Source organism: Schistocerca nitens, chromosome 12 (assembly GCF_023898315.1).
Source record: "Schistocerca nitens isolate TAMUIC-IGC-003100 chromosome 12, iqSchNite1.1, whole genome shotgun sequence".
NCBI lineage: Eukaryota > Metazoa > Arthropoda > Insecta > Orthoptera > Acrididae > Schistocerca > Schistocerca nitens.
The window spans coordinates 100,269,855-100,292,284 of record NC_064625.1 but is presented as its reverse complement, the minus strand read 5'-3'; the positions used below and the strand labels follow the sequence as shown (position 1 = coordinate 100,292,284).

The 22,430-nt window shown below is 40.2% G+C and overlaps 1 protein-coding gene across 1 annotated transcript in view; it reads right to left on the bottom strand.

Annotated features, from left to right (window-relative positions):
* Nucleotides 1–232: 232 nt before the first annotated feature.
* LOC126214933 (protogenin A-like) overlaps nucleotides 233–22,430 on the bottom strand; it is a 323,877-nt gene continuing 301,679 nt past the window's right edge. Inside the window, exons 17-19 of the mRNA XM_049941572.1 lie at nucleotides 17,606–17,716; nucleotides 3,597–3,733; nucleotides 233–1,695 (exon numbers count right to left, since the gene is read on the bottom strand). Coding sequence (XP_049797529.1) covers nucleotides 1,605–1,695; nucleotides 3,597–3,733; nucleotides 17,606–17,716 — 339 coding nt within the window. The 3' untranslated portion in view covers nucleotides 233–1,604. The remainder of the gene's footprint in view (nucleotides 1,696–3,596; nucleotides 3,734–17,605; nucleotides 17,717–22,430) is intronic.

The window sequence follows — 22,430 nt, the reverse complement described above, 5'->3', positions numbered from 1 at the left end:
AACTGTTTTACCAACACTATCTCGAATCTGAAAAAAAGTCTGACCCGGGCTACACAAAAAATGTGAAGAGGCTTCATCTCTGCTGAAGTACTGTGCAGTTAGAGCAAGGCATCCAAAGCTCAACATCTAAATCCTGCAGAGTTCTGCTACAAATCAAACTCATAACAATTCCTCCTTCACACAGCCTGGATCTGATGCACACGTTTACACACAAAGAGATATTGTACACTGAATGAGATGAAGACTTCGGCTAAAGAGACGTACCTTATAAATCCCACCCACTTCTGGAGCATATTAAAAAGGAACTCTCCATTCTTACTGTATCAATTAATGAAGAGAGAACCAAATTTGGTTCAGTATTTTTCCCACGTGTTTCTTTTCCCTTTCTTATTATAATTTCAAGATCGGGTTATCAACCTGGATGAAAGTGTGTCATTTGTGGGTCAGCGATTCAAGTAATCTAGGGACAAATGGTGAATAAGACACTATGTTATTCCAGGCTTTCTCAATGTTCTGAGAAAGGTGAAAACTGTTTGGGCTCCGACTATTGTTACAATTATTGGCCACAAAGCACTTGATGATACAATTACAGGAGTTTTTGATCAGCAACACAAATAGAAATAATCACAAGAAATTATAAAACGCAGTCTATAAAAGGGTGCAACAATTTGTTCCCTCCGCTTGACATCTAATGGAATGCAGAATAACTACTGTACTTGGAAACTATTCTAGACACTGATTAGTGTACATGGAAATGTAATAAAACCTGTCGGTTTAAACAGCGTTTTGTATTATAATTTTCTGTTACATTTTTTACAAGAAGAGTTATTTTCAGGTACCATCAATTGATTCTCTTTTTTTTTCTTTTTTTCATTTGCACACAGGACATCTGTGTCATACAGAACCAGCATTACTGTTTGTTTGAAGCTTTTATCTGTTTAGAACTGCTAGGCGAGACACTTAAAGTGACCAATGGTAGCTACACTGCTACTGACAAATAAAAAATAAAGAGGAATCTCGGTCTCGCAAGCTACGCTTCAGTCGCTTTTACAGTCGCTCACAGCCAACTGACAGTGGCGCACACTGCGGTGCAATTGCGACACGGGCAGCCGCTCCCGACAAATCGATAACAAAATAAAAAGGGTCGCTACATTAAATATTGTTCCACTATTACTTTTCTTCCTTTACAGTAATTAGGCAAAGTATACTAATATCACCGTACAAGTAATTTATTCCCAGACACTATCGTGTTGTCACTTTTTTAAATTTTTTTAGAAAATTAAATTTGTCTTTTCTGCTCCGTCACTCCGTACTACGTTCAGAAAAAAATGGCAAAAAGCAAAGAAGAGAAACATTGTACAAATTAAACATTTATAAATACGCTGCCCTTAACACTATGCTTTATAATACACGTCACTTAAACTTTAGAAAACAAAACCACACCTCTCCTTCTCTGACGGCGACAGTGTGCCATTTCCGGGAAGTGGCCGGAGGAGTAGTACGCACAACGTTGCCGGCGGCAGAAAGAAATGCGAGGAGGAGGAGGAGGAAGCATCGTGTGGCATGTACCCGCATCCGTACACGGAGTGGCTGGTTCCGACCGGCTACTCTGAGGTCGTTGACGCCATGTCGGAGCCCAGGAGGGTCACCTGTGTCGTGTCCACAACCGACCCCTCAGCTGAAGTGTCCGCCGCACTGCAAAAGATAAGTCGATAACAGTCGCTTGTGGTTATCTATCCTACATGACATTCTAAAAATAACACACCAAACAGTAAAGGTGTCAAGTTGTCAACAGGTGCACAAATGAGGCTGAAGACTTTATTAGCTTTCCAATGAATTGCTTTTTGAGATAAAGCGGGCGCGCACACACACACACACACACACACACACACACACACACACACACACACACACACACACACACAGGCGCGTGCACGCTGTGAGAAAATGGAGGTTTTTTGCCTCCTGTGACTGTTCCTCGTGTGCACAGGCAGCAGGGAATATTTGCATCACAGCAAGAAAGAGTGGGAAAATGTGTTTTGTAAGAGGAGTACAACTATGGCACGCACACTGATTTTGGCCAATAGCTAGTGAAAACAACTCCTATTTGCTCGATTCCTGGTCTTCTTATAAAAATTATACTCTGCACAGCAAACTGCCCTTCCTGAAAAGTGTGTGACATTGCAGTTCGTACCACCTGGAACCACTGGACAAATTCAGCTTCTAGAAGTCTTTTTTTTTTTTTTTTTTTCCTCGTGCCTATAAAACATATTATTGCACTATCTGCAGCTACATCTTAAAGGATAGCTTTGCCATCACATTCCGTCAGTTCTCATTATCCCATTACACTGATACGATTCTATATGTGTTCTTTAAGAGTGGATACCCAGCTAAATGTTCTGCACAGCTCACAACTTCCTAGGAGTTCGCCTTCGATCTCGATGGTGCGAACCTCAGTGACGACTGTGGTGTACCACTTTTCATTTGGTGTTCACAGTTTATTCTGAAGATATCTCGAATGTTGACAGTGTCCATTTCATGAAATGTAATAAATACATCTCATAGAATGTTGATCCCTGCACCTCCTGGACACTCCTCATGCACGTGGTGAGTCATACACAGCTACTATTTTTCCTGTCACAATTCTTAAAAACACTTTCAAATGAGCCTTACTAACACTGAACTTGCGACCTTGCACTCGGGGGTTCCTTGTCAGAACTGTTCCTTTGCTGTATGCAGCACATAGTGATGTACAGTTTGTTCTTATCCTTCTGTACACAGCCTTTTCTTAAGTGTGAAAAACATTTCAGTTCCATAATATCACCTTCTCAGTACATCACCGCCTGCACTACGTGCAATAGCAGATAGTGCTCTCCGAGCATTCACCAAACCAAAGCCACCTACATCTACATCTACATCCATATTCTGTAAGCCACCTGACGATATGTGGTGGAGGGTACCTTAAGTACCTCTATCGGTTCTCCCTTCTATTCCAGTTTTGTATAGTTCGTGAAAAGAAAGACTGTCGGTATGCCTCTGTGTGGGCTCTAATCTCTCTGACTTTATCCTCACGGTCTCTTCGCAAGATTACGTAGGAGGGAGCAATATACTACTCGACTCCTCGGTGAAGGTATGTTCTCGAAACTTCAACAAAAGCCCGTACCGAGCCACTGAGTGTCTCTCTTGCAAAGTCTTCCACTGGAGTTTATCTATCATCTCCGTAATGCTTTTGCGATTGCTTAGTTTGATAGGATACATCATAAGGTGCAGAGGAATAATTAATTTGCTAGTGGAAACAATTGTAGGAGATACAAGTAGTAGCAGGGTGGCGAAAACTTCACTACAACAAGTGGGTTCAAATGGATGTATGTTGTAGTTGTTCTGCAGAGATGAAGAGGCTTTCACAGGGGAGACCAGTGGTGAGAATTGCATAGAACCTGTCTCGGGAGTGAAGAACTCCGCAACACTGTTCGGAAAACGTTGGGCACTTTAAAAGTAAAAGCTAATGTGCCACTAGAGTAATACGATTAATAAACCTTGGGCAGCTACAGGACTAATTAATTCTGAGTCCAGTTACAACGTGCGCTGGGACTTACACAGAGTCGCTGGTGGCGGATCCGTGCTGCACGAGGAGCTGTTCCCGCTCCCCCACCCCCGCAACCGCACTGGCACCTGCCCCCGCCTGGAGGCCCTCGTTCCCCAGGGAGGCACCTCCCTTGTCTCCACATTTGTACTGAAACAGCAGAGTGGATGCACATTTAGCAGTGGGTTGCTGAAAATGTGACACAACAGGGTATCATATGCAAGATGCATCACAAAAAAAGTGTGTCAGATTCCAACATTTAATTTTCACCAGTGAGCAGAAGCTCTTCTCACATCACCCATTTCCACAAAATATTGTGCATAGTCTTTAACTGACAAGTACATTTATTTTTTATAATTTTGTTTTCCCCCCATGAACCATGGACCTTGCCGTTGGTGGGGAGGCTTGCGTGCCTCAGCGATACAGATGGCCATACCGTAGGTGCAACCACAACGGAGGGGTATCTGTTGAGAGGCCAGACAAACATGTGGTTCCTGAAGAGGGGCAGCAGCCTTTTCAGTAGTTGCAGGGGCAACAGTCTGGATGATTGACTGATCTGGCCTTGTAACATTAACCAAAACGGCCTTGCTGTGCTGGTACTGCGAACGGCTGAAAGCAAGGGGAAACTACAGCCGTAATTTTTCCCGAGGACATGCAGCTCTACTGTATGATTAAATGATGATGGCGTCCTCTTGGGTAAAATATTCCGGAGGTAAAATAGTCCCCCATTCGGATCTCCGGGCGGGGACTACTCAAGAGGACGTCGTTATCAGGAGAAAGAAAACTGGCGTTCTACGGATCGGAGCGTGGAATGTCAGATCACTTAATCGGGCAGGTAGATTAGAAAATTTAAAAAGGGAAATGGATAGGTTAAAGTTAGATATAGTGGGAATTAGTGAAGTTCGGTGGCAGGAGGAACAAGACTTTTGGTCAGGTGATTACAGAGTTATAAATACAAAATCAAATAGGGGTAATGCAGGAGTAGGTTTAATAATGAATAAAAGAATAGGAGTGCGGGTTAGCTACTACAAACAGGATAGTGAACGCATTATTGTGGCCAAGATAGACACGAAGCCCATGCCTACTACAGTAGTACAAGTTTATATGCCAACTAGCTCTGCAGATGATGAAGAAATAGATGAAATGTATAACGAGATAAAAGAAATTATTCAGGTAGTGAAGGGAGACGAAAATTTAATAGTCATGGGTGACTGGAATTCGTCAGTAGGAAAAGGGAGAGAAGGAAACATAGTAGGTGAATATGGATTGGGGGGAAGGAATGAAAGAGGAAGCCGCCTTGTAGAATTTTGCACAGAGCATAACTTAATCATAGCTAACACTTGGTTCAAGAATCATGAAAGGAGGCTGTATACATGGAAGAAGCCTGGAGATACTGACAGGTTTCAGATAGATTATATAATGGTAAGACAGAGATTTAGGAACCAGGTTTTAAATTGTAAGACATTTCCAGGGGCAGATGTGGATTCTGACCACAATCTATTGGTTATGAACTGCAGATTGAAACTGAAGAAACTGCAAAAAGGTGGAAATTTAAGGAGATGGGATCTGGATAAACTGAAAGAACCAGAGGTTGTAGAGAGTTTCAGGGAGAGCATAAGGGAACAATTGACAGGAATGGGGGAAAGAAATACAGTAGAAGAAGAATGGGTAGCTCTGAGGGATGAAGTGGTGAAGGCAGCAGACGATCAAGTAGGTAAAAAGACGAGGGCTAATAGAAATCCTTGGGTAACAGAAGAAATATTGAATTTAATTGATGAAAGGAGAAAATATAAAAATACAGTAAATGAAGCAGGCAAAAAGGAATACAAACGTCTCAAAAATGAAATCGACAGGAAGTGCAAAATGGCTAAGCAGGGATGGCTAGAGGACAAATGTAAGGATGTAGAGGCTTGTCTCACTAGGGGTAAGATAGATACTGCCTACAGGAAAATTAAAGAGACCTTTGGAGAGAAGAGAACCACTTGTATGAATATCAAGAGCTCAGATGGAAACCCAGTTCTAAGCAAAGAAGGGAAAGCAGAAAGGTGGAAGGAGTATACAGAGGGTCTATACAAGGGCGATGTACTTGAGGACAATATTATGGAAATGGAAGAGGATGTAGATGAAGATGAAATGGGAGATACGATACTGCGTAAAGAGTTTGACAGAGCACTGAAAGACCTGAGTCGAAACAAGGCCCCCGGAGTAGACAACATTCCATTGGAACTACTGACGGCCTTGGGAGAGCCAGTCCTGACAAAACTCTACCATCTGGTGAGCAAGATGTATGAGACAGGCGAAATACCCTCAGACTTCAAGAAGAATATAATAATTCCAATCCCAAAGAAAGCAGGTGTTGACAGATGTGAGAATTACCGAACAATCAGTTTAATAAGCCACAGCTGCAGAATACTAACACGAATTCTTTACAGACGAATGGAAAAACTAGTAGAAGCCAACCTCGGGGAAAATCAGTTTGGATTCCGTAGAAATACTGGAACACGTGAGGCAATACTGACCTTACGACTTATCTTAGAAGAAAGATTAAGGAAAGGCAAACCTACATTTCTAACATTTGTAGATTTAGAGAAAGCTTTTGACAATGTTGAGTGGAATACTCTCTTTCAAATTCTAAAGGTGGCAGGGGTAAAATACAGGGAGCGAAAGGCTATTTACAATTTGTACAGAAACCAGATGGCAGTTATAAGAGTCGAGGGGCACAAAATGGATGCAGTGGTTGGGAAGGGAATAAGACAGGGTTGTAGCCTCTCCCCGATGTTATTCAATCTGTATATTGAGCAAGCAGTAAAGGAAACAAAAGAAAAGTTCGGAGTAGGTATTAAAATCCATGGAGAAGAAATAAAAACTTTGAGGTTCGCCGATGACATTGTAATTCTGTCAGAGACACCAAAGGACTTGGAAGAGCAGTTGAACGGAACGGACAGTGTCTTGAAAGGAGGATACAAGATGAACATCAACAAAAGCAAAACAAGGATAATGGAATGTAGTCGAATTCAGTAGGGTGATGCTGAGGGAATTAGATTAGGAAATGAGACACTTAAAGTAGTAAAGGAGTTTTGCTATTTGGGGAGCAAAATAACTGATGATGGTAGAAGTAGAAAGGATATAAAATGTAGACTGGCAATGGCAAGGAAAGCGTTTCTGAAGAAGAGAAATTTGTTAACATTGAATATAGATTTAAGTGTCAGGAAGTCATTTCTGAAAGTATTTGTATGGAGTGTAGCCATGTATGGAAGTGAAACATGGACGATAACCAGTTTGGACAAGAAGAGAATAGAAGCTTTCGAAATGTGGTGCTACAGAAGAATGCTGAAGATTAGATGGGTAGATCACATAACTAATGAGGAGGTACTGAATAGAATTGGGGAGAAGAGGAGTTTGTGGCACAACTTGACCAGAAGAAGGGATCGGTTGGTAGGACATGTTCTGAGGCATCAAGGGATCACCAATTTAGTATTGGAGGGCAGCGTGGAGGGTAAAAATCGTAGGGGGAGACCATGAGATGAATACAATAAGCAGATTCAGAAGGATGTAGGTTGCAGTAGGTACTGGGAGATGAAGAAGCTTGCACAGGATAGAGTAGCATGGAGAGCTGCATCAAACCAGTCTCAGGACTGAAGACCACAACAACAACAACAACAACAACAACAAGGATATGTGGCATATTCCTGTCACAGCAAGTGTGGTCTTTTTTCTCTTTTGTAAATTTAGACACTCTTTGATCTTCTGGTTCAGTTCTTAAATAGTCTTTATGTTATGTCTGTGTGAAATATGACCAGTCCTATCAGTCATACTAGGAATGTATAGAGGGAAGGCCATACCAGACATTTCTTTTCTGTTTTGTCACTTTGCTGAGTGTTAGATTTTGTGACACTTCTTATGCAACTGGTAGAATACCCACTGCTTCTGCAAAAGGCTTTCCAGGTGCTGCACCTCATCTCTGTGATGCTGTGGCTCACAGACTCATCTTGCATGTGTTTCAAGAATATTAATCATCCCTCTTTTCTAACTCAGGTGAAGGGATATGTCTGCATAATGCAACAAGCAAGGCATAAATATCATTTACAAACCAAACAAGAATATCAAAGGTTGTTTTGGATCAGCAAGGACAAAAGGGATTCCATTAGCGACGTCAAGAATATACCCCATACTCCCTACACGTGGAAAAGTCTACATTTGAATGACTGCATAATCCATCAACACCAGGTTCATCAAACACAAACAGCACTGTGGGTTGGGACAGGTGCAAAAATCAGCTACGGCAGGGCATGCACTGTGCGAGACCGACCGCATAGTAAAATTTGCCGAAAGGACATGGTAGTAACTTCAATAAGAAAGAGGAAAGGCTCAAAGTAAAAAGATCCTGGATTCCCGTGCTTCAGCGAATGACCATTGCAGGTAACAAGGAGAGAACCATGGCAATACTGACCAGGGAGAAAGCCTTCATACATTCGCGCAAAACGTAGACATAATCTGCAGCCCTGAGCTCAACTCTAGTCCACCTTCAGCAGTTGAGGGTGAATCTCCGACAATGTCAGCAAACTGTGCCGCTGAAATGTCATCAAAATTGTGAAACAATCACCAACCGAAGAGCCCGAGACAGAAGCCAACAGATAATTTGTAAATTATGTATGTAGCCTGTTTCTTCAGTTGACATTCTCCAAATCATAATATTTGTCATGAATATTATCCATGAAATATGTACTTAATTAACTACACTCCCAGAAGCAACTGGAAGTGGTTGCTTCTGCTGGTTAATGTATAACTTGAGTTGCTCCCAAGCCTAAAGACTCTCTTCCATTATGGGATTTAGAAAACATGATGTGTGAACGAGTGAATGAAAGGAATGCACAAGCTTGTATTTCATCACCACTAGAAAAAATATACACTTCAGTTTAGATACGACAACAGTTTCTGTGTAAACTGGTATCATATTTCTTTACTTATGATTGTAATTTTGGGTGTTGGCCCATTCTCAAGTAACATCTGTAGCAACATACAGCTCCAAAAAAAGGCAATAAAAATTTAAGGACACATTCTGTTCTCAAAAATCCTAACATTCATGCCAAGTGCACAAGAAAATAGGGTTTCTTGTAATCTATATAAAGGACATAGTACTTCACTACAAATGAATCCAAGTCTTGCTACATAGAAAGGTATACCCAAGAGTTCTCAGGTACATTTTCTCTGGTACTTTGGAAGATCTTCATAGTTTTGTTTTTGCAATGTGCAACTGGAATCAGGCCAAACAAATACTGTTCATCATGTGTTTCATGCAATGCTCAGTATCAATGGAAATCGTCACCTTCTTTCCAGTTACAAACAAAATATTTTTGAAGTGTAATTTTACATCCCCATTTGATAGAGTGGTCTCAAGGTAGTGTAGTGCAACATTCATTTCATCAATATGTATTAACAGAGACCGTACAATAGGAAGAGCAATCTGTGCTCCAACAGTAACTGAGCAGCACTACTGCAAGACAGTAGCAGCCAGTGGGGGACAGAGCAGTGGTTATTTTTCACGTTTTACTGTCGCCGTTAATATAAATCAATGAAACGAATACTACACTACACTAATTTGGCACTGTCCCATTGAATGTGCACATCAAATTCCATTTTAAAAATCATTTTGTTTGTAACGGGAAACAAACTGACACTTCCCATTAATATGACATATTGCATAACATGTGTGATGGGCAGTATTTGTTTGGACTGACTCCAACTACATACTGCAAAAACGAAATTGCAAACATCTGCTTAAACACGAGGGAAAATGCACCTAACAACTCTAAGGAGAGAGGCCCTGTATATGAAAGATTGTATTATCATATGTCATCAGTAACATTAGATACATAGAAAACTTCTTCGACCCTCTGAAAAATAAAGCTTATTCCCTGGCACTACAGGTACAATCTGTGGATAGTAATACCCGTAAGTTTACAGAACTTTATTTGTCAAATGTTGCACTTGGGTGCATGCACAGTGACAGATAAAAAGTGCAGTACTGACACGAATTCAATACAAACCGTTAAGCAGTGTGCTTGTAATACACTTATTCCTATCAGTGATTAAAAGTATCCCGAATCCCCTATCTCGAGTGAAACTTGTAACAGAGCAAGCTGGAATAGCTTTACTTCCTCTCTTGTTCTGCCATCTGCCTCCTTTTCATTTTTGCCTAATTACCATTAACATGCACAAGTATAATCTGCAACTCCATAAAGAAAAAAGGTTGGCCCTCAGTCTTAAGGAATATAGCACCAGGTCTAATTTAGTATTTAGTTTCGTGTATGTACCCAACTTCCTAATTTATTTTGACTATTCCTAGTTAATACCTTTGTTATAGGGTGAAATCAGTAATTGTTTCGTGACTTAGATTCTATTGTTGACTTATAAACAAATATAAACTCTGTACTAATTATAAACATTTGGAAGAACTACTAGGATTCTTGAAGTATTTATTTGGCTCCATTCGAAAACGTATTACCAAAGACAGCCCTTAATTAATTCCAAAATAATTACCAGGTTTGTCCAAAGTATTGTTTGTTTATCTGTTACTTTCATTATCTAAACAAATAATTCGGCCTAACTTGGTAGAAGAAACTGTTAAAAAGAAGGAATTTTTCAATGTATTCAGTTAATTGAATGAGTTGCGTTTTAATTGTAATTTCTGTAAATTAAACATCGAACAATGTATAGTTTCAGTACCTATTACTGTGAGGATATATAAAGGATGGATTTTTGGTCTCTAGACAGTCAGAACATGGCCAATTAGTGTAACACAAATAGGCCATGTTTAAAACAATGTTAATGTTGGTTCAAGTTATTTGAGAAATAGTGTCACATGTACCTTATTATTCTGCAAGAACTGTGTTACCGGATTAACAAATCCCTCACAGACACTTCAACCCTTCTACAGCTGCCCATGTCAAGAGTCAGTGGCGCGACTGCGAAGTGGAAATGCAAAGGAAGAAACAAAGCTAAACCGAGTCCAGGCACACTTCGCATACTGATTTTGGAACATGTATTAATGTTAGAGTATAATGACTTCTGGAGACTAGAAATCTACTCTGTAGGAATCGGCATGGGTTGCGAAAAAGACCATCGTGTGAAACCCAGCTTACGCTATTCGTCCACAAGACTCAGAGGGCCATAGACACGGGTTCACAGGTAAATGTTGTGTTTCTTGACTTCCGCAAGGCATTTGATACAGTTCCACACAGTCATTTAATGAACAAAGTAAGAGCATATGGACTATCAGATCAATTGTGCGATTGGATTGAAGAGTTCCTAGATAACAGAACGCAGCATGTCATTCTCAATGGAGTAAGAATGATCTCAGGTGTGCCACAGGGGATTGTCGTAGAACTGTTGATATTCACAATATATATAAATGACCTTGTGGATAACATTGGAAGTTCACTGATGCTTTTTGTGAATAATGCTGAGGTTGTAACAATGGAAAATTGTACTGAAATGCAGGAGGATCTGCAACGAATTGACGCATGGTGCAGGGAATGGTAATTGAATCTCAATGTAGACAAGTGTAATGTGCTGCGAATACACAGGAAGAAAGATCCTTTATCATTTAGCTAAAATATAGCAGGTCAGCAACTGAAAGCAGTTAATTTCATAAATTATCTGGGAGTAGGCATTAGGAGTGATTTAAAATGGAATGATCATATAAAGTTGATTGTCGGTAAAGCAGATGCCAGACTGAGATTCACTGGAAGAATCCTAAGGAAATGCAATCCAAAAACAAAGGAAGTACGTTACAGTACACTTGTTCGCACACTGCTTGAATACTGCTCACCGGTGTTGGATCCATACTAGATAGGGTTGATAGAAGAGATAGAGAAGATCCAACGGAGAGCAGCGCGACTCGTTACAGGATCATTTAGTAATCGCGAAAGCGTTACAGAGATGATAGATAAACTCCATTGGAAGACTTTGCAGGAGAGACGGTCAGTAGCTCGGTACGGGCTTTTGTTTAAGTTTTGAGAACATACCTTCACCGAGGAGTCAAGCAGTATATTGCTCCCTCATACGTATATCTCGCGAAGAAAGACAGATATCATCTACAGGAAATAGCAGCAGCTGTTATCAATATTGAGAGCTCAGATGGCTAACCAGTGCCAAGCAATGAAGGGGAAGCTGAAAGGTGGAATGATTCTATAGAGGGTCTTTATAAGGGAAATGAACTTGAAGATAATGTCATAGAAAGTGAAGATGGGAGATGTGATACTCCAAGAAGAATTGGACAAAGCACTGAAGGACCTAAGATAAGACACAGTCCCTGCAGAAAAAACTTTCACTCATAATTACTGAGGTCACTGGGAGGGTCAGCCATGACATAACTCTTCCATTTGGTATGGAGGGAATGTGAGACAGTCAAATATGCCCAGACTTCAGAAAGAATGTAATACTTCCATCTGCACAGATATCAAGTGCTGACCAGAGTGAATGTTACTGAACTATCAGTTTAATAAGTACTGGTTGCAAAATAGTAACAAATTCTTTAGAGAAGAATGGAAAAATTGATAGAATTTGACATCAGGGAACATCAGTTTGGATCCCGGAGAAATGTAGGAATGTTGTTGTTGTTGTTGTTGTGGTCTTCAGTCCTGAGACTGGTTTGATGCAGCTCTCCATGCTACTCTATCCTGTGCAAGCTTCTTCATCTCCCAGTACCTACTGCAACCTACATCCTTCTGAATCTGCTTAGTGTATTGATCTCTTGGTCTCCCTCTACGATTTTTACCCTCCACGCTGCCCTCCAATGCTAAATTTGTGATCCCTTGATGCCTCAAAACATGTCCTACCAACCGATCCCTTCTTCTAGTCAAGTTGTGCCACAAACTTCTCTTCTCCCCAATCCTATTCAATACCTCCTCATTAGTTACGTGATCTACCCACCTTATCTTCAGCATTCTTCTGTAGCACCACATTTCGAAAGCTTCTATTCTCTTCTTGTCCAAACTGGTTATCGTCCATGTTTCACTTCCATACATGGCTACACTCCATACAAATACTTTCAGAAACGACTTCCTGACACTTAAATCTATACTCGATGTTAACAAATTTCTCTTCTTCAGAAACGCTTTCCTTGCCATTGCCAGTCTACATTTTATATCCTCTCTACTTCGACCATCATCAGTTATTTTACTCCCTAAATAGCAAAACTCCTTTACTACTTTAAGTGTCTCATTTCCTAATCTAATCCCCTCAGCATCACCCGATTTAATTTGACTACATTCCATTATCCTCGTTTTGTTTTTGTTGATGTTCATCTTATATCCTCCTTTCAAGACACTGTCCATTCCGTTCAACTGCTCTTCCAAGTCCTTTGCTGTCTCTGACAGAATTACAATGTCATCGGCGAACCTCAAAGTTTTTACTTCTTCTCCATGAATTTTAATACCTACTCCGAATTTTTCTTTTGTTTCCTTTACTGCTTGCTCAATATACAGATTGAATAACATTGGGGAAAGGCTACAACCCTGTCTCACTCCTTTCCCAACCACTGCTTCCCTTTCATACCCCTCGACTCTTATAACTGCCACCTGGTTTCTGTACAAATTGTAAATAGCCTTTCGCTCCCTGTATTTTACCCCTGCCACCTTCAGAATTTGAAAGAGAGTATTCCAGTTAACGTTGTCAAAAGCTTTCTCTAAGTCTACAAATGCTAGAAACGTAGGTTTGCCTTTTCTTAATCTTTCTTCTAAGATAAGTCGTAAGGTTAGTATTGCCTCACGTGTTCCAACATTTCTACGGAATCCAAACTGATCTTCCCCGAGGTCCGCTTCTACCAGTTTTTCCATTCGTCTGTAAAGAATTCGCGTTAGTATTTTGCAGCTGTGACTTATTAAACTGATAGTTCGGTAATTTTCACATCTGTCAACACCTGCTTTCTTTGGTATTGGAATTATTATATTCTTCTTGAAGTCTGTGGGTATTTCGCCTGTCTCATACATCTTGCTCACCAGATGGTAGAGTTTTGTCATGACTGGCTCTCCCAAGGCCATCAGTAGTTCTAATGGAATGTTGTCTACTCCCGGGGCCTTGTTTCGACTCAGGTCTTTCAGTGCTCTGTCAAACTCTTCACGCAGTATCTTATCTCCTATTTCATCTTCATCTACATCCTCTTCCATTTCCATAATACTGTCCTCAAGTACATCGCCCTTGTATAAACCCTCTATATACTCCTTCCACCTTTCTGCCTTCCCTTCTTTGCTTAGAACTGGGTTGCCATCTGAGCTCTTGATATTCATACAAGTGGTTCTCTTCTCTCCAAAGGTCTCTTTAATTTTCCTGTAGGCAGTATCTATCTTACCCCTAGTGAGACAAGCCTCTACATCCTTACATTTGTCCTCTAGCCATCCCTGCTTAGCCATTTTGCACCTTCTGTCGATCTCATTTTTGAGACGTTTGTATTCCCTTTTGCCTGCTTCATTTACTGCATTTTTATATTTTCTCCTTTCATCAATTAAATTCAATATTTCTTCTGTTACCCAACGATTTCTATTAGCCCTCGTCTTTTTACCTACTTGATCCTCTGCTGCCTTCACTACTTCATCCCTCAGAGCTACCCATTCTTCTTCTACTGTATTTCTTTCCCCCATTCCTGTCAATTGTTCCCTTATACTCTCCCTGAAACTCTCTACAACCTCTGGTTCTTTCAGTTTATCCAGGTCCCATCTCCTTAAATTCCCACCTTTTTGCAGTTTCTTCAGTTTCAATCTGCAGTTCATAACCAATAGATTGTGGTCAGAATCCACATCTGCCCCTGGAAATGTCTTACAATTTACAACCTGGTTCCTGAATCTCTGTCTTACCATTATATAATCTATCTGATATCTTTTAGTATCTCCAGGATTCTTCCAGGTATACAACCTTCTTTTATGATTCTTGAACCAAGTGTTAGCTATGATTAAGTTATGCTCTGTGCAAAATTCTACAAGGCGGCTTCCTCTTTCATTTCTTCCCCCCAATCCATATTCACCTACTATGTTTCCTTCTCTCCCTTTTCCTACTATCGAATTCCAGTCACCCATGACTATTAAATTTTCGTCTCCCTTCACTACCTGAATAATTTCTTTTATCTCGTCATACATTTCATCAATTTCTTCATCATCTGCAGAGCTAGTTGGCATATAAACTTGTACTACTGTAGTAGGCATGGGCTTTGTGTCTATCTTGGCCACAATAATGCGTTCACTATGCTGTTTGTAGTAGCTAACCCGCACTCCTATTTTTTTATTCATTATTAAACCTACTCCTGCATTACCCCTATTTGATTTTGTATTTATAACCCTGTAATCACCTGACCAAAAGTCTTGTTCCTCCTGCCACCGAACTTCACTAATTCCCACTATATCTAACTTTAACCTATCCATTTCCCTTTTTAAATTTTCTAACCTACCTGCCCGATTAAGGGATCTGACATTCCACGCTCCGATCCGTAGAACGCCAGTTTTCTTTCTCCTGATAACGACATCCTCTTGAGTAGTCCCCGCCCGGAGATCCGAATGGGGGACTATTTTACCTCCGGAATATTTTACCCAAGAGGACGCCATCATCATTTAATCATACAGTAAAGCTGCATGTCCTCGGGAAAATTTACGGCCGTAGTTTCCCCTTGCTTTCAGCCGTTCGCAGTACCAGCACAGCAAGGCCGTTTTGGTTAATGTTACAAGGCCAGATCAGTCAATCATCCAGACTGTTGCCCCTGCAACTACTGAAAAGGCTGCTGCCCCTCTTCAGGAACCACATGTTTGTCTGGCCTCTCAACAGATACCCCTCCGTTGTGGTTGCACCTACGGTACGGCCATCTGTATCGCTGAGGCACGCAAGCCTCCCCACCAACGGCAAGGTCCATGGTTCATGGGGGAAGAATGTAGGAATACGTGAGGTTAATACTGACCCTACATCATCTCTTGGAAGACAGGTTAAGGGAAGGCAAACCTAAGTTTATAGCATCTGTAAGAGAATGTTTTTGACAATGTTGACTGGAATACTCTCTTTCAAATTCTGAAGGTAGCAGGGGTAAAATACAGGGAGCAAAAGGCTATTTACAACTTGTACAGTGACCAGACGACAGCTATAAGTGTCGAGGGGCACGAAAGGGAAGCAGTAGTTGAGAAGGGAGTGCAACACGGTTGTAGTCTACTGCAAAGTTATTTAATCTGTACATTGAGCAAGCAGTAAAGAAAATGAATAAAAAATTTGGAAAAGGAATTAAAGTTCAGAGGAAAAAATATAAAAAAAATAGATTTGCTGATGACAATGTAATTACAGTAGAGACAGGAAAGGACTTGGAAGAGCAGTTGGATGGAATGGACAATGTCTTGAAAGGAGGATATAAGATGAACATCAACAAAAGCAAAACATGAGTAATGGAATATAGTCAAATTAATATGGTGATGAGGAAATTAGATTAGGGAATGAGACACAGCAGAATAACTGACGATGGCCATACTAGACAGGGTATAAAACACACAGACTGGCAATGGCCACAAAAGTGTTTCTGAAGAGGAGAAATGTGTAAACATTGAGTATAAATTTAAGTGTTAGGAAGTCTTCTCTGAAGGTATCTGTCTGAAGTGTAGCCTTCTACAAAAGCGGTAAGTACTTCAGACAAGAAGAGAATATAAGGTTTCAACGCATTCCTGCCAGGCCACGAAGACTAATGCAGTCCTCCATAAGTTGTACACCTATTTTTTACATCTTTTTGTGGCTCCTGTTTATAAGATGAAGGAAAAATGCAGATTATGATTTCTTTCAAAAATACTGTCATCGATTCCAAAGCCATCACTGCCAATTTTGGATCTAGATTCCTGAAGAAGTCTCAGAATTTTTTCATAGTCGAACTGTTCCCCGTTTTGTGATCAAGAAGCACACTGCAATGCCAAATGTGCAGAAATAGTCGTGCCTATTATATGCTTTCCAAGTTGTATAGCACTGTCTGGAAGAAGGAACATCCACCTAGCAGTTCTCTGAAGCACTAGAGTAGCAAACAACTGACTTCAAGCTGTCACTACTTAGAAATAGTGCACAGCAGCATGAAGTAATAATCGGGGAAGCTGTGCTCTTAGATTCTTCCAAGCACTGACTGTTACAGAAATCACAGTGTGCCAGAAACTTTTACAGGCTGTGTGTGCTGTGTTAAAATGTGATGCAATAGAAGAAAACTGAAGATTACATGACTATATCACATAACGTGTGAGGGGGGGTAATAAATTGAATTGGGGAGAAAAGAAATGTTGGACACAACTTGACTAAAAGAAAGATTGGTTGATAGGACACATTCTGAGGCTCCGAGGAATTATCAAGTTAGTATTGGAGGGAAGTGTATGCGGTAAAAATTGTAGACAGAGACCTACGGATGAGTACAGTAAGTAGGTCCAATGAGTGCAGTTTTCAATAGTTCTTTCGAGATAAAGAGGGTTGCACGAGGAAGACTAGCACGGCTGCCTCAAACCAATCTTCGGCTTGAAGACTACAACAACAAGAAAACATAGTTTACTTAAGAACAACCAACGTCTCCTCAGTAGGAATGAATGCGCATTGCTACACTAGTAAAACGTATTTATAAATAATTTGTCTTTTACAAAAAGAAAGAGCGAGAACAGAGCGTATTCCTAAAATTGAATTTCTTTTTCAGCAAATGTATATTGTTACAGCAATTGCTCAGAACTAGCAAAACAGACGAAATTATGATGGTAAATAAATAAAATTAAAAATACTCCAGGAGGAATATGCTGTCATTTCTAAAATACTGCAGGATCGTGGTCGCAAGAAAATGGAAAATAAGGCACTTTACCTTCACATGCCTCGGGAAGCCAGTTACGACTTTATGAGATTTATTAATTCTCCACACGGTGACAGAATGAATTTATTCAGCCGCGCTCACAGAGACCCGTCTGCACCGGCGTCGCAGAACGTGGCCGACATTTTGTGCTCACGAAGCCGACCCCTCCCAGGTGAAACTGTCCGCTGCCTCACCTGTGGATTCTCGGTAATGTGGATGCCCATGGACGTGTGGCCATTAGGGATGCGACCGTTGCTCAGCACCGGACGCTTCACTCCGTTTGTGTGACCGTTCGGGTAGCCGCCCTGCAGAAACCAAACCCAAATCAGATGAGACGATCACGATACACAGGAGCGCAGCAGTGCGGAATACAAACTAGCCGACATGTGCGCAGTTTTGTTATTTATTTATTGTTCCGTGGGACCACATTAAGGAGAACTCTCCATGGTCATGGAACGAGTCAATACATGAAATTATAACACGACTGTAGAAACAGATAAAATGAAATATAAGAAACATATTCAGGTGACACGTCGTTAGTTTAAATAAAGAAAATCAAGAATGTAACACTAGAATTTGCTTAATTTTTTAGCTCTTCCAGGAGCTCCTCGACAGAATAGAAGGAGTGAGCCATGAGGAAACTCTTCAGTTTAGACTTAAAAGTGTTTGGGCTACTGCTAAGGTTTTTGAGTTCTTGTGGTAGCTTATTGAAAATGGATGCAGCAGAATACTGCACTCCTTTCTGCACAAGAGTCAAGGAAGTGCATTCCACATGCAGATTTGATTTCTGCCTAGTATTAACTGAGTGAAAGCTGCTAACTCTTGGGAATAAGCTAATATTGCTAACAGCAAATGACATTAAAGAAAATATATACTGTGAGGGCAATGTCAGAATTCCCAGACTATTGAATAGGGGTCGACAAGAGGTTCTCGAACTTACACCACACATAGCTCGAACAGCCCGTTTTTGAGCCAAAAATACCCTTTTTGAATCAGAAGAATTTCCCCAAAAAATTAATCCCATATGACATAAGTGTATGAAAATATGCGAAGTAGACTACTTTTCGTGTTGAAATGTCACTTATTTCAGATACTGTTCTAATGGTAAATAAAGCGGCATTTAGTTTCTGAACAAGATCTTGAACATGGGCTTTCCACAACAGCTTACTATCTATCCGCACGCCTAGGAACTTGAACTGTTCTGTCTCGCTTATAACATGCCCATTCTGTCTGATTAAAATATCAATTCTTGTTGAATTGTGAGTTAGAAACTGTAAAAACTGAGTCTTACTGTGATTTAGCATCAAATTATTTTCCACAAGCCACGAACTTATTTCATGAACTACATTATTTGATAATGTTTCAATATTACACACAAGATCCTTCACTACCAAGCTGGTGTCATCAGCAAACAGAAATATTTTTGAATCACCTCTAATACTAGAAGGCATATCATTTATATAAATAAGAAACAGCAGTGGCCCCAGCACCGATCCTTGGGGAACGCCCCATTTAACAGTGCCCCATTGGGACTGAACATCATTACCACTCTCAATATTGTGGAGAATTACCTTCTGCTTTCTGTTCTTAAAGTAAGAGGCGAACCAATTGTAAGCTACTCCCCTTACTCCATAATGTTCCAACTTCTGCAGTAATATTTTGTGGTCAACACAGTCAAAAGCCTTCGTTAAATCAAAGAAAACACCTAACATTCGCAACCTTTTATTTAATCCGTCCAAAACCTCACAGAGAAAAGAGACTATAGCATTTTCAGTTGCTAAGCCATTTCTAAAACCAAACTGTACATTTGACAGCAAATTATGTGAATTTAAATGCTCCAGTAACCTTGAATATACAACCCTCTCGATAACTTTAGCAAACACCGATGGCATAGAAATAGGTCTATAATTATCAACATTCTCCCTGTCTCCCTTTTTATAAAGTGGCTTCACTACCGAGTACTTTAATCGGTCAGGAAACCGACCACTCCTAAAGGAAAAGTTACAGATATGGCTAAGTACTGGGCTAACATACATGGAACAATACTTCACTATTCTGCTAGATACCCAGTCATATCCATGAGAGTTCTTGGTCTTTAGTGATTTAATTATTAACTCAATCTCCCTCTTGTCAGTATCATGGAGGAGCATTTCAGGTAACAGTCTCGGAACACTTTTTTTTGGGACTAGGTTTCTATTTAGTTCACCTGCTATATTCAGAAAGTGATTATTAAATACTGTACATATACGCGATTTATCAGTAACACGGACATTCCCACTATGCAATGATTCTATATCCTCGACCTGTCTCTGCAGACCAGCCACTTCCTTTATGACTGACCATATGGTTTTAATTTTATCCTGAGACTTAGCTATTCTATCTGCATACCACATACTTTTTGCCTTCCTAATAACTTTTTTAAGCACCTTACAATACTGTTTGTAATGGGCTACTGCAATTAGATTGTGACTGTTTCTAACGTTTTGATATAATTGCCACTTTGTTCTACAAGATATTCTTATACCTTTAGTCAGCCACCCAGGCTGCCTGTTTGTGCTAGTACCCTATTTTGAATGTTCTAACGGAAAGCAACTTTCAAAGAGCACGAGAAAAGTATTGAGGAAAGCATTATATTTATCGTCTACTGTATCAGCACTATAAACATCTTGCCACTCTTGTTCCTTGATAAGGTTTACAAAAGTCTCTACAGCAACTGGATCAGCTTTCCTAAAAAGTTGGTAACTATATTTAACATGTGTTGCAGCACAAAAATCTTTTACACTTAAAATTTGTGCATCATGATCTGAAAGGCCATTCACCATTTTGCTAACAGAATGCCCTTCTAGTAATGACGAATGAACAAAAATATTGTCTATGGTTGTTCTACTGTTCCCTTGCACTCTCGTTGGAAAGAATACGGTTTGTATAAGATTATATGAATTAGGGAGGTCTACCAGCATCCTTTTCCTTGCACAATCACTTATACAATGTATATTGAAGTCACCACATATAACTAACTTTTTGTATTTCCTATAAAGTGAACCAAGAACCTCCTCTAGCTTTAGCAAAAATGTTGTGAAATCGGAGTCTGGGGATCTATAAATAACAACAGTAAGAAGTTTAGCTCCACTAAATTTAACCACATCTGCACAACATTCAAACACCTTTTCAGTGCAGTACTTTGAAACATCAATTGACTCAAATGGGATACTGTTTTTCACATACATGGCTACTCCCCCACACCACAAAGAGCTCCTAGAAAAGCTGCCAGCCAACCTGTATCCTGGTAAAGGAAGCCTCTGAATTATCTCCTTATTTAAGAAGTGTTCAGATATACCAATAATTTCAGAATCAACATCTATAAGTAGTTCACTAACTTTATCTCTAATGCCTTGTATGTTTTGATGAAATATACTAATTCCCTCATTAATCAGATACCTAAGCTTTGTCGAAAGTGGTTTCTTTGTTAGAGAGACTTCCCTTAAGCAGGAATACCTGTCAGCTGACTTCAATCTAAAAAAGGTACAGCTCTAACACCCACAACTACTGGAATTTTCCCATGAGTGATCCCCCCACCCCCACCTATGCTGTCACCTATAAGCTTTGCCAACCTCCCCTTTCCATACCTGTTGAGGTGCAGGCCATGTCTAGTGAAACCCGTCCTGCTGATAGACTCCACCGACACCACTGAAATGTGACTCACGCCTTCTGTCATTAGCACACCCCCAAGTCTCATGTTATTACGCCTGATGGCTGTATTAAGATGAGGCCGATCGTGACGCTGAAACAGTTCCACGAAATGCACGATCGTGTTGCCAGTCTGAGTGGCTATCTTTTCCAGGTCACCATCTATGTCATACTCCCCATCCCTATCAATACTATTGAGAGATCGGATGGTGAGGCTGGTATGTGAGGCAGTGAGAGAGGGCCCAAGTTATCCACAGACAGGCCACCAAAGAAAATTACTAGGGAGACAGCCCAGTTACAACATTCGGCAACAAGACGAACAGTGTCGATCGAGAGAAAAGGTTATATTCACTGCAAGAGCTTCTATACGACTGGGATAAAAGGAGGTTTATTTAACATCCTACTCAATGAAGAATTTACAGGGATCTGGATAACTAATTCAGTGCTGAACTGCACTTCAGTAAGGTGAAGACATGCAAGGTGTCCAAAGGATACTGATAGGAAGGATGGGGAGTACCACAGTTAATCATGTGTCGACAGATAAAATTGCTTTGTTCCTTTAATATGGAAACAATGGGAACAGTATGTACTTGCGAAAATAGACTTCTGATACAAAAGTTATGTGGAACCACTTACAAGCAGTTCAGAAAGATCGCAAGTGTATGAATAAGTATAGTGGAACAGAAAGGATATTGGGAAATAACAGGCAGAGAGGACATCACTATTATCACTGCTATCAATAAAGTATCCATCAATTAAGATATGAACAATTACACATAGGTCTTAAAATTCCTTCACATTAAGAAAATTAGTATGGCTGTTTTCCAGCTATCTAGCTTATATATATCAACTACTGTCTATAAAAGGAAACAACTGTCCAAAATGATATTACAACCAAATACGTTGATCATACAATAATTACACAGACAAAAACAAATAGCTTTACATTAGAAATGGTTTATTAAATCAATAAGCTAAACTCTATCTTTTTACACAATCCAAACCAACTTCTATGCACTTATCTAATCTTCTTACAAGTCTTCTTATTTCCTTTGCAAAGAATCCTTTATTTACATCTGGATGACAATTTTGCCCCCCCCCCCCTTTTTACCCCCTTCATTGCCATTTAACTTGCTGACATACAAAGCTTCTTTCATGAGACCAAAACAGATAAAAATCCAAATGGGCAAGGTCAGGAGGATGAGACAGAAGCTTCCAACCCACTTTGCCAAAAGTTTCAGGTGTCAGTTGGACCACACGAGGTTGAGCATTGTCTTGAAGCAGCAGCACGCATATCCTGTCTTGAAGCAGCAGCAAGCATATCCTCTGCCA